Source organism: Ornithorhynchus anatinus, chromosome 4 (genome assembly GCF_004115215.2).
Source record: "Ornithorhynchus anatinus isolate Pmale09 chromosome 4, mOrnAna1.pri.v4, whole genome shotgun sequence".
In the NCBI taxonomy this organism is placed as follows: Eukaryota; Metazoa; Chordata; class Mammalia; order Monotremata; family Ornithorhynchidae; genus Ornithorhynchus; species Ornithorhynchus anatinus.
In genome coordinates this window covers 100609704-100623529 of record NC_041731.1, presented here as the reverse complement: position 1 = coordinate 100623529, position 13826 = coordinate 100609704, and the positions used below count along the sequence as shown (strand labels likewise).

Sequence of the window (13826 nt, the reverse complement as noted above, 5' to 3'; positions counted from 1 at the left end):
CTCTCGGCCCCGAGTTATAAATGAGGATATTATGCACATGTACAAATCATGTAGCGTAAGGAGGAATTTCAGAGGGGAAAATTTCTGATCAACAGTTGTTCCTGAGCCTCAGTAGCTGGATAGTTTTAGATCTATTTTAATTTCCTCAGTGAGTTCTATAGCTATGCAAGTGAGTGCATTTTGATAACTATGGTGCCTAATTTGTAACAATTACTGTCAACCTTCAGTTAAGAGACTGTTCATTCCACACCGGTCCAGAAAAGAGTGAAATGTATGACTCTTGCACATAATTTTATTCACATCATATTTCATACTGATTATGTATTGATGACATTGATTCATTTACTCTTTACAGCGCCACTTGCATGGATATTAAATCTTATTGACCACAGATGAATTTTAATTTCAGATTGGTGATAGATTTTTCCATCAGCTCTGATAGTATATTTGACTTTTTCATCATTAACCCAGGCAATCACACAGCACTGAGTTATTGCATTGAAACAAAAAGTGCACACTTCACTTGGTAATTCTTTATAGATTTACAATAGGAACTTCATTAATGTCTGTTGTAAGGATCACAAAAAATAACATTTATCTGCAAATAGGAATTCAGCAAGCTTCAAAAGTCTCAGGGAAAATATTAGGCTTCTTTGTCTTCCGCAATATGCAAGGACAGAAGCCAAGCCCTTTCTTTTTGAGAGATTATGGCTATAGTGGGGGAAAACAAACACTTTTTTTTTTTACTTTTAACCATTTTAAAAATTACTATGCTCTGTTATAATATTTGTGTTTGGCTGTGTCCCAGCTCAGATTTACTGAATAATTTTAAGTGGATTTTCAATCTCTCACTTAGAAAGGGAACAATAATTGTCTCAAAATATGAACACTTTTTATTTACTTTATTTGTCAATCAAGGAACACCAGATAGGACTCTTAAGTATAAGATTTTAATTGCTCACTATGCATAACTATTTAATATTACTGGGGAATGTCAAGCCCCTTCAAGGAAGTGCTCACATTTAAGGATTTATAGATTTATTTTATTGTGAATTTTAATGAAATAAATTCTCACTGCAGGCCTTGGCGGGCGATGAGCCTATTAAATGAGCACTTGGTTTAAAATATAGGCAGAGCTATTGCTATATGCTTTGAAACACAAACTCGAAAATGCTAGGAGCAAGTAACTGATCTTACTGTTCTCACACAAAGTGAAACCTTTAGTTTTTCTTCATGTGATTTCTTAATATTTGTGACAGGGTTTATCCCGTTTCTTTCCGTGGTTTCACATAGCATAAAAAGTGATTGCTAACGTTCTTGCATCACACATGATGAAGAACGAACGATGTAGAGAGGAAATAGGGAAATTGGAAAAGGCTTATGAAACTCACAACTGAGACTCTGGTATATTAAACTAGGGACGAAGCAGCTACGATGATTTTAAATAAAAAACAGGGTCTCATTATCACTGTTCTTGGCTATTAACTACATCGCTTCTGTATATGATCAGGTAGATGAAGAGGTGTTAAGGAGAAAATTGAAGAAAAGTCTGGCATGCAATTACAAATTTATGTATAGAGTCTTTCATGCTAGAATTCTTCCATTTTCCCTACCCACTTTTCCAGAATGGGGGAGGTGGAATGTAAACTTTGAAAAACAAAATATATTTCAGGAAATGAACTGGAACTCAACAATGTATACTCCTAAAACCTTTGAAACCAGAGACAGGTGGCTTTAGAACATACTAGCATTTAAGAAGCATAGGAAACAGAATTGAAAGATATGAGCTTGTCCGAGACTTTATGAAGACGACATATTTCAAGTTAATGTAAAACTTTTTCCATTATAACAGAAGTGACTCGATTTTTATTGCCAGCAATGCCACCGATTAATTTTCATTGTAGTCTAGACTCTGGGCATAGCAAAATGGGTTCACTTCTGTCCTCTGAATAGTGGGCCATATGGCCCACAATACGGGTGTGTTTTTTTTGTGTGTGTTTTTTTTTTTAAATGACCTATACTACCTTGTAGACATAGGGAAGAAGGTTCCCTTTTTTTGCGGTGGCGAGTTGAGTAAATGTGACAGATAGCTTCGTTTCCTATTTCCTTTCCTCGCTTCTGTGCTTTTCATAATGGGGATATTCAGCCATCTCTTCCTCTATTTACAGAGGCAATTACGTTTTCAGCACTTAATACCCAGTAAATACACCTTCGAGTCCATTGGCATAGTTTAATGAGTTGATTATTTCAATTCCGCATCTTTAAAGGCCCCTAATTGTTCAGAGCGTGCATAGAAGCCTGCCATTGAGGCCCTTCAACTTTTCAGCACTGAGCACTGAGCATTTTGTTCATAAGACCTGGAGTTTTTCAGTTTGTACTGCAACACAGATTACTTACGCTGAGGAAAAATAATTTCTAGCCTTAAATCACTGGCCTCCTTTTGAGTGAAATGCGAGGCCGTAGGGTGCCTGAACCTAGAAAACCCTGCAGGCCGTAGTGTTTAAAGGAAACCTGGTTGTCCTCAGGAGAACACTGATAGCCTGTATCTACAGGACAAAATGAATCCACTCATAGATTTCACCGCAGTTCCTCCGTAAACTGCTGCCTGTTTGAATCGTCTTCCCCCACAGAAAAGTGCGGGGGTTTTTACCTATGAATGTTTAGAGCTCCGACTTATCGGCAGCATTTCTATGTCTAAATAAAATATGAGCTAGATTACATCCAACTCTTCCGTTAAAAGAAAATTTGAAGTCTTCTGGTTTACATATCACTCAGCAATTCCCTTGTACTTACATAATTGGTGTGGTGTGGTGTGTGTGTCCATCGTAGAGGACATTTGATGCTCATTTATTAAATATGCTTGCTGGCTGCTCCCTAATCTTTGTTCTGGACAGACAAATTACCTTTCTCACACTGAGCTTCAACTCTGGGGAATTAAGCCTCCACCACTTTAATTAGCTTGAAAGTGGGGGGTTGCAGTTACTAAAAGCCTGAGGTCTATTAGTAACTTAGGAAAAGGGTGAAAAGAGAACTTCCTGGGAAGCTCAAAATGTCATTTAACAACCATAAAACCCTAATATATATTATTTCATTTTGGTAATTGCAAACAGATTGTATTTGTAGAATTGTGGATGATCATTTCAAACTTACCCATGAAAGTTAAATTTCTATTGAGCTAGGCACTTTTAATTATCACAATTCATTAACACATTAGTGTGGAAGCACATGTTTGGCTTCATATATTACAATGTTTATGTAACATTAACTAACGGAGCAGATGAAGAATTTTAAATGAAGAATCCATATGATTTATATATATATGTGTGTGTGTGTGTGTGTGTGTGTGTGTATATAGATGTACACACATGGTGCAATTCATCACTAGAGAACATAGTTTGGGGAGAGAAGTGGTTATGAATGTACACTTCCAATTACTCTATTCAAGCATCTTGTCCTTGGTTGGGATCAGGTTACTTCAGGGCTGCCTCCAGTTCTTTTGGTTTGATTTTTTTGGGGTGGAGGAGGGTGGTGGGGGTTAAAATAGAAAAAAAACAAACCCTATCCACTTTCAGGCTGTTACTGAGTTTTGTGTTAGATTTGATCATTTTGGCACTTGGAGATGTTTGGAGGCTGGTGGACACACCTGACCATCTCCCCAAACTGCTGCTGGGATGTTATCTCCTTCCTCCCCAGACAAGGCAATGTACTCCTTTTCTGCCAGTGTCCTGGAGGATGGAAACCTGCTGAGGGTCCGTTACCTTGCTGCTGCTCTTCCAGGCACTGTTCTAAACGCTGGGGTAGAGTCAAGCCAGTCTGGTTAGTCACAACCCACGTCCCATATGGGGCTCGCAGTCTTAATCCCTGTTTTACAGGTGAGGTAACTGAGGCCCAGAGAAGTGAAGTGACTTGCCCAAGGTCACACAGCAGACAAGTGGCGCAGGGGGGATTAGAACCCATATCCTTCTAACTCCCAACCCCTGTTCTAGACTCTGAGCCACGCTGCTTCTAAAATGTAAAAGAAATTAAACATATAAAAAGAGTCCCAAATAGAGGCCATCCAACAATTTTTCTCTCGTCCATGGAAAGTCCTTAAATATCCTGTGTTGCATTAAAGTCCACCCAAAAGGATTAAAATCTGTAGAGGTGACAGCCCTGCCTTAGTTGTTTATTTCACTTCTTTAAGGACGAAAGTTGAAAACACATCTTGAACAAACTTGAGCACTTTGGGCTAGAACTTTGCTCCAGGAACTTTAAAAAAAAAAAAAGGCCATGCCATTTATCGTCTCACTTCCTTTACTAGTAAAAGCAGTAGATGCGTCATGCTCGAATTCTTCACTGCCTGAGTAAGTGGGTAGGAAGCTTCAATCAAGTCACAGTTGGCAAGTAATCTAATAAAAGGAGATTAGTGAATGCGGAGAAGACAAAAGCAGTCATGTTTGAGTTTAATATTCCCTCAAATTTAGCATTTTAGCTAAGATGCACATTTTTATTTCTTACAGGTCTGCTAAAAGGTCAGAGTAATGCAGAGTGCGTGCCTTCATCTCAAATTTTGTTCATCACAGATGGATCCCATGTGTCTCCAGTAGACAAGTCACCTTTGTAGCTAGCACCAGTGCCAGCTCCATGCCATTGCACCTTCTTTATTCTTGATTGCCCTTCCCACATTTATTGGTGTATTAAAATGACTGAATATGAACATTAAGGACTCCATGAACCTGGGCTAATGGGAGACTGTAGAGAAAATGAAAAAAGATCCACCGGAGGACATCTTTGGGGGGAGGGGGCTGGGGAGGGAGGGAAATGACTAATGAAGCTAATTAAAAGAAGCATTCAAATCTGCTTTCTACCGTCATTAACAATTAGCAGGGCACTGGCCGGAGTTTGTACCCTGTGTTTTACCTTAACAACATTCTATTTGCTCTTTGTATATTTAAGTGTTGTAAGGAAATGTGTTTCAATCAAAACTGAACATGAGATAAAGGAAAGAGATGTGGCTTTTGTGATATTCTATCACAAACACTTTTATTGTATCTCTGTAAAATACAATGTATGTATGCATGTAAGTGTTTTTGTCCTAATGTTGCTACTTCCCATGGCAAAAAAAAGGAAAAAAAGATTGGAAAAAAATTTCAGGCTCATAGCAGCTACTGTGTAGAAATTTTTCCCTACTTCTAATTTGCTGAATGAAGAAAAATCTTTTATTTGTGATATTTTCAGAGACATTTGCTCTAGTATGGTGTATTTAAATAATAAAAATTTAAAAGGAAAATGTCTTTTGGTTTAAAAGCTTGGCTTTTCTAAATCATATTCTGAATATTTAGCTGTTTGCTTTGAGGATACACTTCCAGTTTTGTGGGGGTGGAAGGGGTGAGAGTGTGTGTATGTGTGAGAGAGAGAGAGATTTTGGACATTGGGACAAAACAATACTTCCAACTGAACTTTTTGTGTGGTTTCAGATTATCAATTATAAGTAAGCAAGCATAGCAGTTTTCATGTCACAGTAAATCTTTGTATATGTATAAAAAGAATGAATTCTCTCTACTTAAATCATTTGGAACTTTTGCCCTAGGAAAATACTGTTTTTTGAAAAGGGTGTTTCAGGGAAAGGTGAGATGACCGATGTGTATGTTACTATCAGTTTTGGAAAGGAATAGCATTTCTAAGCCTTACCTGCACATGTTTTCAAGTTCCATTAACTGAAGAGCCCAAAGCTCATTTTGTAGTGAATTTCATTGGAGAGGCCTTTCCTAGCAAGTTCGAGCGTGGGTTTGGTGTGCACTGTGACCTTTCTGTTTTTATTTTCCTCCCGCCATTGGCCCTTCACCCCGCTTGCCTTTTTTGTCTCACATATTTGGAGAGGATTCAGATTTCATGTGGATATATCCTTGAGGTATTTATCTGCTAATCCCAGCCAGTAGAATATGCACAACCACCCATTTAGCCTCCTTGGAGGTGTTACGGGCAGATAATGGAAAGAAGGTTTAACGTGACCCAACATGGGTATGTCAAGTGGCTTGAATTGAATCCAGCAGCCTGGGATATTGCTGCTCTGTGACAGAACCAGGTCAGTATTGGTGATTCTCCTATTTGTTAAGCACAGACTAATACAATGAAATATCTTATATATTTTCTTATTTCACTTTTTAAAGCGGTACCAATTTTAATTCTAGGTGGGCCCAGAGAAACCCCTGATATATCCACTGAGGTGATGCAGATAGGTGACTTAAACATATAGGGTGAGCAGTGCGTGTACAGGCTAACCACTAGCTTCCTTTGAGATCACCTCCTCTGCTTCCAAACGAAACAACAGCTTCTCTCAGTTCCTCCTTTTTAATGTTTCAGTCAGAAGAAATTAAGCGCTATAATTAAGCATTGTAAAAACATGGCAAAGGAATTAAAAGAATCCGATGATGAGAATTAATGTAACCTAAACTGAGAGCTTTATTAAAAAAAAAAAACCCCACAAAAAAACAGCTTTGTATTTTGCATTTTCTGATACAGAATTAAACCTTCGGGGCGCATCTCTGGAAAATTGTCACTCGTTTTATTTTTCATTTAAAGGCTACTTGCACTCATAAGGACGTGGAACTGAAATACTAATAAGATTGAAAAAAGGAGTCGGTCTAAGCTTTCCTGGCTTTTAATGCAGTTTTTCGGTTGTCCTGTATAACCCAGAAATACTGAGAAGATGGTTAATAACTTCTAGTAAGTAATGTAGGATGGCATTTAGTGATGTAGAGGTCAAAGTTCGTTAAAGACTCTAAATGAACTATTATATGACTGGTTTGTAAAGCATTGCTACCTATTTAATAGCGAGCTTTAAAAGCATTTCTTAAGTTGCAGACCTATAAGATTACAAATGTCACTCATGTTAGTATAATCCACATGCAAGTGATGAAGACTTGGCTTTGATGTGCTAAATTGGAGAAGGTCTAATGGAGCTATGAATATACAATAGAACATATTTAAGTAGTAGTCATGCTTTAGGTAAAACACTTTCTTGAAACCAGAGGCATTTCAAACAATAAAACAGGGCTCTAATGGGGGTGCTCCCTGTGAGTAGAAGGCCACTGAAAACACTTAGGTTTGTTCTTATGTGAGCAATGATTGTGTGTGCTGTTTTTTTTTCCCCCTCTTAAAACATTTCTTGAAGGAAAAACACGTGGGCCTATTCACCTTTAATCTTTGGCAATCTTTGAATGGGTAGTTGTGAAATGCGTACTGTTCAGTGTTTTAGAAAGTGTTTAATATTAACCATATCATGAAGGAAGATGGTTCCTGAAAAGTGCAGTTTAAACAAAAAAAAGTGATGCCTCGAAGTGGAAAGCACATCAATGAACTGGGGGTTTAAAGAAGAGTTTAATATACCTAAATGCCTTAATCATGCGACTTGTCACACCTATGAATGAAAAAATGTTGCTAAAAAGATTGTGCTCTGAAGGGTTTCAATCCTTTTGTCTATCCAACTGCTTCACGAGCAGCCGGAAATCCTTTCCAGACCAAATTGGCGGTCACAGGATTATTTCCAGTTTTCTCGACATTGTTCTAGAGCTTCCGAGTTCTGTCGTAGCTTATGAATGCTAAAAGGAAAATGCACCAAAATAAAGCCCGTGAAATTGTTGTATCTAAAATATGAACTGTGTTTAGATGGTTGCTATCACTCTGTTCAGTTTGATATTTGCAACATCTATTTCAGATGAAATACCTAAGCTAAATGATTTCAAATGCCAATACAGTTAAATGTTTATCACACTGTATGGTCTTTCTCAGCACCAATAAATTACATAACAAATACCCAGCATCTGCTATCCAGTATCTGAAGGCCTGATGAAGTGTCTGTGTATTATATACAGAGCTATTTAAAATGAGAAAATGAGATAGATGCCACAATCAGTTTTAAAAGCAGCTCTACTGTGGAATTCTGTGTTTGTGGTGTTGCACCTGGGCTAATGACAATCTGTGAGCCACAGACCCTAACCTACCTGAAAGAAGTTGTTACGCATAGTTTACCCATTGTCAGTCCAGCCAAGTCACCGAAATGCTTATTGCAGTTAAATAGCAATTTGTTTCCGTGAAACTCCAATTAAAGTATTACTGAGCAGCCATTTTAGATTGGCATTGCTCTGAATGCATGTTAAATAGCGAGCAGCTCCCACTTGCAAAGTCTGAGATCTGAATAACTGAAGTGTAACACAGCTATGTTCTCTGTCAAATTAAAGGGTATTTGAATCCTCCGTGAAGCACTCTGCTCCCGTCACAAACATGCTGAAAGCGGTGACGAGTCAGGACTGATCTTTCAAAGTTGAACTTTCAACTTACCTCAAGTTAATACTGTTGGTGGTATAAGAAGTGCTTTATGCTAGTAGAGATGTGTTTTCCTAGAGGGGATGTTTTCAACCTTAGATTGATTCTGTTGACAATGGACTGTAACTTGAAGGCCTCAAGCCAATAATGTACTACAGGTCTTGACATGTTACAGCTGTATAAACAGGGCTACTGTATCTTCTAAATCACAACTAATAAACCATAGGACAAAAATCAATTGATTCTGTTACAATTTTTTTTTATTAACGGCACAGTGAAGATGTCTGACAAATAAGTATTAAAACAGGCAAGAGTAATTATAAACTTGTAAAATCCCTAGTTTTGCCCAAGTGTTGAATCCTTGATATTAGATAGTAAAATTGCTTGGAAATAGCCTCAGTACTATCGTATCCAAACCCAACGGGGGGAAAAAACATGGAACTGAATTTAGGGGAATAGCCTGGTTTAGTGGAAAGAGCACGGGCTCGTGCCTCAGTTACCTCAACTGTAAAATGGGGATTAAGACTGTGAGCCCCACGTGGGACAACCTGATTAGCTTGTACCTACCCCAGTACTTAGAACAGTTCTTGGCACATAGTTAAGAGCTAAACAAATGCCATCATCATCATATCTAGTGTTTGTGTAGTTCAAATGGAAGGTGATGAGCAAAAGTTTTAAGTAAAAGGTTTCTGGGAGGGGAAGAATTTCAGAGTTTTAAAAAAATGGAGTTAGTGTTGTGTGCTTAACCATATTTGACAAAATTGACAATGCCTAAAGAAACTGAGGCATCCTAGTTTCAGCCAATTTATACCCTAGACATTGGGAATGGTCTAATTCAGTTTTAAATCAAGGGCCACTCTTCTTTTCTCTAAAAATATTCTATATTATGCAGTGAAAAAGAACCTCTGGGAAATTAGCCAGATTTGAATAAGTTAAACACTAAAATGAATCAGTTATGAAGTTATAAAATCTTTTACTGAGTGAGAGGTTTTGTATTGAAGTGAGAAGGCTTTAGCTTTTAAAAAAAACAAACCTTCAAATGATTTAAATTAATGCAAAAGATATGATTAAAAGCACAATCTTGTTGCTTCACAATACCTCACAAATTTTTTTTTTTTGGTGTGTGTATGTATGTGGTAGGGAGAGGGTTAAGAGTTCTGCACATTCAAATATGGTTTCTGATTCAATTTATGTAGTAAATCACATGGCCTTATTATTGGGGAATGCATTTCCTTAGATGTAACATAAGAACTTGTCCTCACAACACTAATTACATGACTGATTTCACTCATTTCTGAGTTGCCATAGTGCAGAAAAAGCTTTCCCGAAGTAAAGGGATACACTTATCCCTAGTTCTTTCTTGTTCCATCTAGAGCTAACAATTACAAATAAGACATCCACTTTTGTTGAAGCTGTCTAGAAATTTACTTGGGGCAATAAATACTTAAGTGTGAATAGTCACAGCCCGGAGGAGAACTTTTGAGAAAGTTAAGAGACTGAAAAATAGTTTTGAATGAAGGTTTGACTTTTAGCTGTACTTAATAGTGGGTTTTTAGGCACACCTAAAAAAGTAATAAGTGGAAAGCTTATATTTTGCAGGAAGATAATTATCTGAAGTGTACAGAAATAATTGTGTTATTTTCTTCCATTATATCTTAATTTGTTTTTACTCAACTTTTTTTATTAAAACTTTGCTATTCACCTTTAAATACTCCAATGGGGGCATCGCTATAATTGAACTTAGTCTGCAGAACTAAATTTAGATAGCGTATTTCATTCTTGGAACAGCAGAAGGATTGCTCTAATTTTTTGGGGGTGGGGGAGAAACTTAACTGTTCCATTTCAGAAAAAATAAATGTTCAGTAGTGATGACGATTTTGCAAAAAAACCTTTTGCTTAGCTTTTGTAATTGTTAGGCCAACAGACAAAATAGCCATGCAAACCAGCAGGAAATAGTAAATGGTGTGTTTAAATGTCTTAATGAATGGTATCTTTAGCCTTTCTCATATGATGTTTGTGGGATAGAAGAGGACAGTAAGTGGTTATTTTATGGTTTTATTTGCACATAATATACCTAAATGTTCATATTTTGCACACATACACATACATAATATTTACACTTTTTCTGTTTCAGGCTACCTTTGTAGACTGATAAGAGAAGTAGGTACTAATATTCTTATTTGTTGTTTTAAGAAGGGTGAGTGCTGAAGTATTCATATGGAACAGATTATACCTTTAATTACATCCAAACATGATATAGAGCTGATTTTTTTTTTAGTTTGCTCCATTTTCTATTTTTCCATTAAGTGTTGTACTGCAGAAAGATATTGAAATTTAGCAAATTACTTAAACACACCTTAGAAGCTAGGAACTACCATTTGGACAAATATCAAAAAAATTAAGCAAAAATAAGATTTTCTTTTTGGATTTACTGGCAATCTCAATTGGAATGTTTCTATTTCTTCAGTACTCTATGGCAGTAGCATTAGGTGCAAATGAAATAGAGTTTTCAAAGCTCGTAATTGTTCTATACATAATTTTATAGAACATATCTCAGCCTAACAGTCATTTTCAGGATTTATGTAATCTCATATTCAAATAAATTCAAAATAAGGAAAATATAAAGAAACATACTTTGTCAGTCTTTAGGCAAAATGCATTTTCCATTGTGAATGTATGAGTGTACAGTATGTTTTCACATACACCCATACTAAAATAGGAATGTGCAGATATGAAGATGGATTCAGTGCAGCAAATAAGTTGCCATACATCTACTGCGTGTATATTGTGTGCTGAGCCAGTGAGATTAGTTGGTTAGGTTTATCAGAGTAGCTGAGACCTTAAATATATTTAGAATATTTTAAGATCTAGAAGCCATGTCCCAAATGGTGAGGCTTCATTTACTAACACCACTTTAAATAATTGAACTTTAAAGCAAAGTGGACTTTTCTTTTTAAAATCTTGTATAAAGCAAAATCACAAATTAACATAAAGGAGAAATCATTTTATGCTTTCATTTTTTTTTTAGCTTTTTTTTTTTTATTTCTTGGAATTTGCCCTAGCACACTGCTGTTTCAGAGGAAAGAGCAAGTGTCAGGGTTTGAGAGGAAGGCTCCATAGCCATAACTCTGTTTAAATGGTTTTGTGGATTATCTTAATTTTCATTACTTTCAATAGGCCTTAGTTCATGGTATCTGTTTACGGCGATGTTACAGTGCATAGTAAAGCTTGAGATATGCTATTAAATACCCAAAGCTTGTGCAATTCCATGGTACCAGTACGTTGCAACATCAGCAACGTTTATGGTTTTTAAGGACTGATCTGATACAGCATTGATGACCCTTCCAAAGTAACCTGGGGAGATCCAATATGGAAAATAAAATAGCAGAAAGAGGCATCCACAATTTGTATTGATGAAGTTCAGGATAAAAAGGCACATTGATCCACATTTATTAATGTCGTGAATAACAAGAAATATAATCTGCATACGCCAGTGAAGAATTAAATGGTCTGGAGGCGGGGGTCAGAGGGGGCTGGGAGGGAGAACTGGAAGAGAGAGAGTTGACAGGTTTGAGTTTCCCGACTTCCCCGGTTCATTACCAAGTGAATCACGCAGATAAACAGGCCTAATTTTCAAAGGGCTGGAAATTCTAAATGGATTTCTGACACTGAAAAATTTAGATGGGCCTTTCTTCATGGGGATTGGTGTAATTCACAAAATTCCATCAGCCACTTCTTGCTGTAGGCAATTGTTTTTCACCCTCTTCGAAGTAGTAAAACATGTTTTAAAATTAAAAAGTGGGGGGAAAAAGAGATTCTGGCTGGCTCTGGAGCACTTGAGAGCCAGATAGAGTCTTAGCTGAGGGCCAAATAAAGGTGGAGCTGTTGTTTTTTTCCAAATTCTGTTTTATGTTTCAAGCCTGGGATTTTATTTCTAAAGATTCATGAAGATGGAGTTTGCCTGTGGAATCTCCCTGTTTTTCAAGAACCTGGCACGATGGCAAATTCATTATTGTTCAGTCATGCCAGTTCTGGACAGATCTGTGACAGTTTCAAAATAAAACTTGGGAGGTGGGGAAAGGAAAAAAAAAAAGTCTTCCGGAGTTGGCTGGCTGGTAACGAGCATAATACGTACTCTCCTAAGAGGTTAGTACAGTGTTCTGCACACAGTAAGCACTCAACAAATATCACTGATTGATTAATAATATACAGGCCTGGAGGTCTCTGGGAACTTCCTTACTTCTCCCATAGCCTTGAAGGCTTATAGGTTTCAGGCTTATCAATTAGTCAATAAGTGGTATTTATTGAGCACTTACTGTGTGCTGAGCACTGCGCCAAGAGCTTGGGAGAGTACAATATGGCAGGCAGAGCCTAACCCTGCCCTCAAGAAGTTTACAGTCTGGTTCAGGGGAAGTCAGACAATAAAATACATTACAGGACATCAATAGAGTAAATAAAGTTATCTACTTAAGTGCTGTTGAGAAGGGATGAGCACTTAAGTCCTTAGAGATTAAGACTCAAGTTCTCTAAGTAGGGAGGGAGAATATGGTGGGGAGATGAGAGATTAATGAGGAAAGCCTTCGTGGAAGAGATGTGATTTCAGTAGGGTTTGGAAGAGGGGGAGAGTACTGATCTTAAAAGGGCTATGAAATGGGAGAGAGTTCCAGGTAGGAGGGAGAAATGAGATGGAGACCGTATGCCTAATGCAAACATGGTTTATCTAGCAAAGTGAAAGTTGGATATATGGGTTCCATCTTGAAATTCTTGGATTTCTTGGTGGAAAGATCATTTCATCTTGAACAATACTTTGATTTCACCACCCGTGAAAGGGTGGCAAAACTATCTTTACAGGGATATTGGGAGAATTAATGAGTTGATGGTAGACTGTTAATAATAATGATGGTAGTTGTTACGTGCTATGTGCCAAGCGTAGTTCTAAGTGCTGGGATATCTACAAGTTAATCAAGTTGGACGCAGTCCCTATCCCACATTGGGCTCATGCTCTTATCCCCATTTTACAGATGAGGTAACGGAGGCACAGAAAAGTGAAGTAATAATAATGCTGGTATTTGTTAAGTGCTTACTATGTGCAAAGCACTGTTCTAAGCACTGGGGGTGATACAAGCTAATCAAGTTGTCCCACATGGAGCTCACAGTTTTAATCCCCATTTTACAGAATAGGTAATTGAGGCACAGAGAAGTGGCACAGAGAAGTGAAGTGACTTTCCCAAAGTCACAGAGTAGACAAGTGGTGGAGTGGGGATTAGAACCCATGACCTCTGACTCCCAAACCCGGGCTCTTAAGTGACTTGCCCAAGGTCACACAGGAGACATGTGGCAGAGTTGGGATTAGATCCCAGGTCCTTCTGACTCCCAGGCCCATGCTGATTTGCGTGACCTAGAGGGAAGAGCGCAGGCTTGGGAGTCAGAGGACATGGGTTCTAATCATGGCTCCGCCACTTAGCTTCTGTGTGACCTTGGGCAAGCCACTTAACTTCTCTGTGCCTCAGTTACCTCATCAG

At 37.7% G+C, this 13826-nt stretch overlaps 1 protein-coding gene across 3 annotated transcripts in view; it reads left to right on the top strand.

Moving 5' to 3' along the window:
- Nucleotides 1-8542, top strand: part of LMO4 (LIM domain only 4) — a 20788-nt gene extending 12246 nt beyond the window's left edge. For all 3 annotated transcript variants that reach the window (XM_007664068.2, XM_007664065.2, XM_029062736.1), the window contains one exon: nucleotides 4500-8542. In XM_007664068.2, the coding sequence (XP_007662258.1) occupies nucleotides 4500-4508 (9 nt within the window). In that variant the 3' untranslated portion in view covers nucleotides 4509-8542. The remainder of the gene's footprint in view (nucleotides 1-4499) is intronic.
- The last annotated feature ends 5284 nt before the right edge of the window (nucleotides 8543-13826 follow it).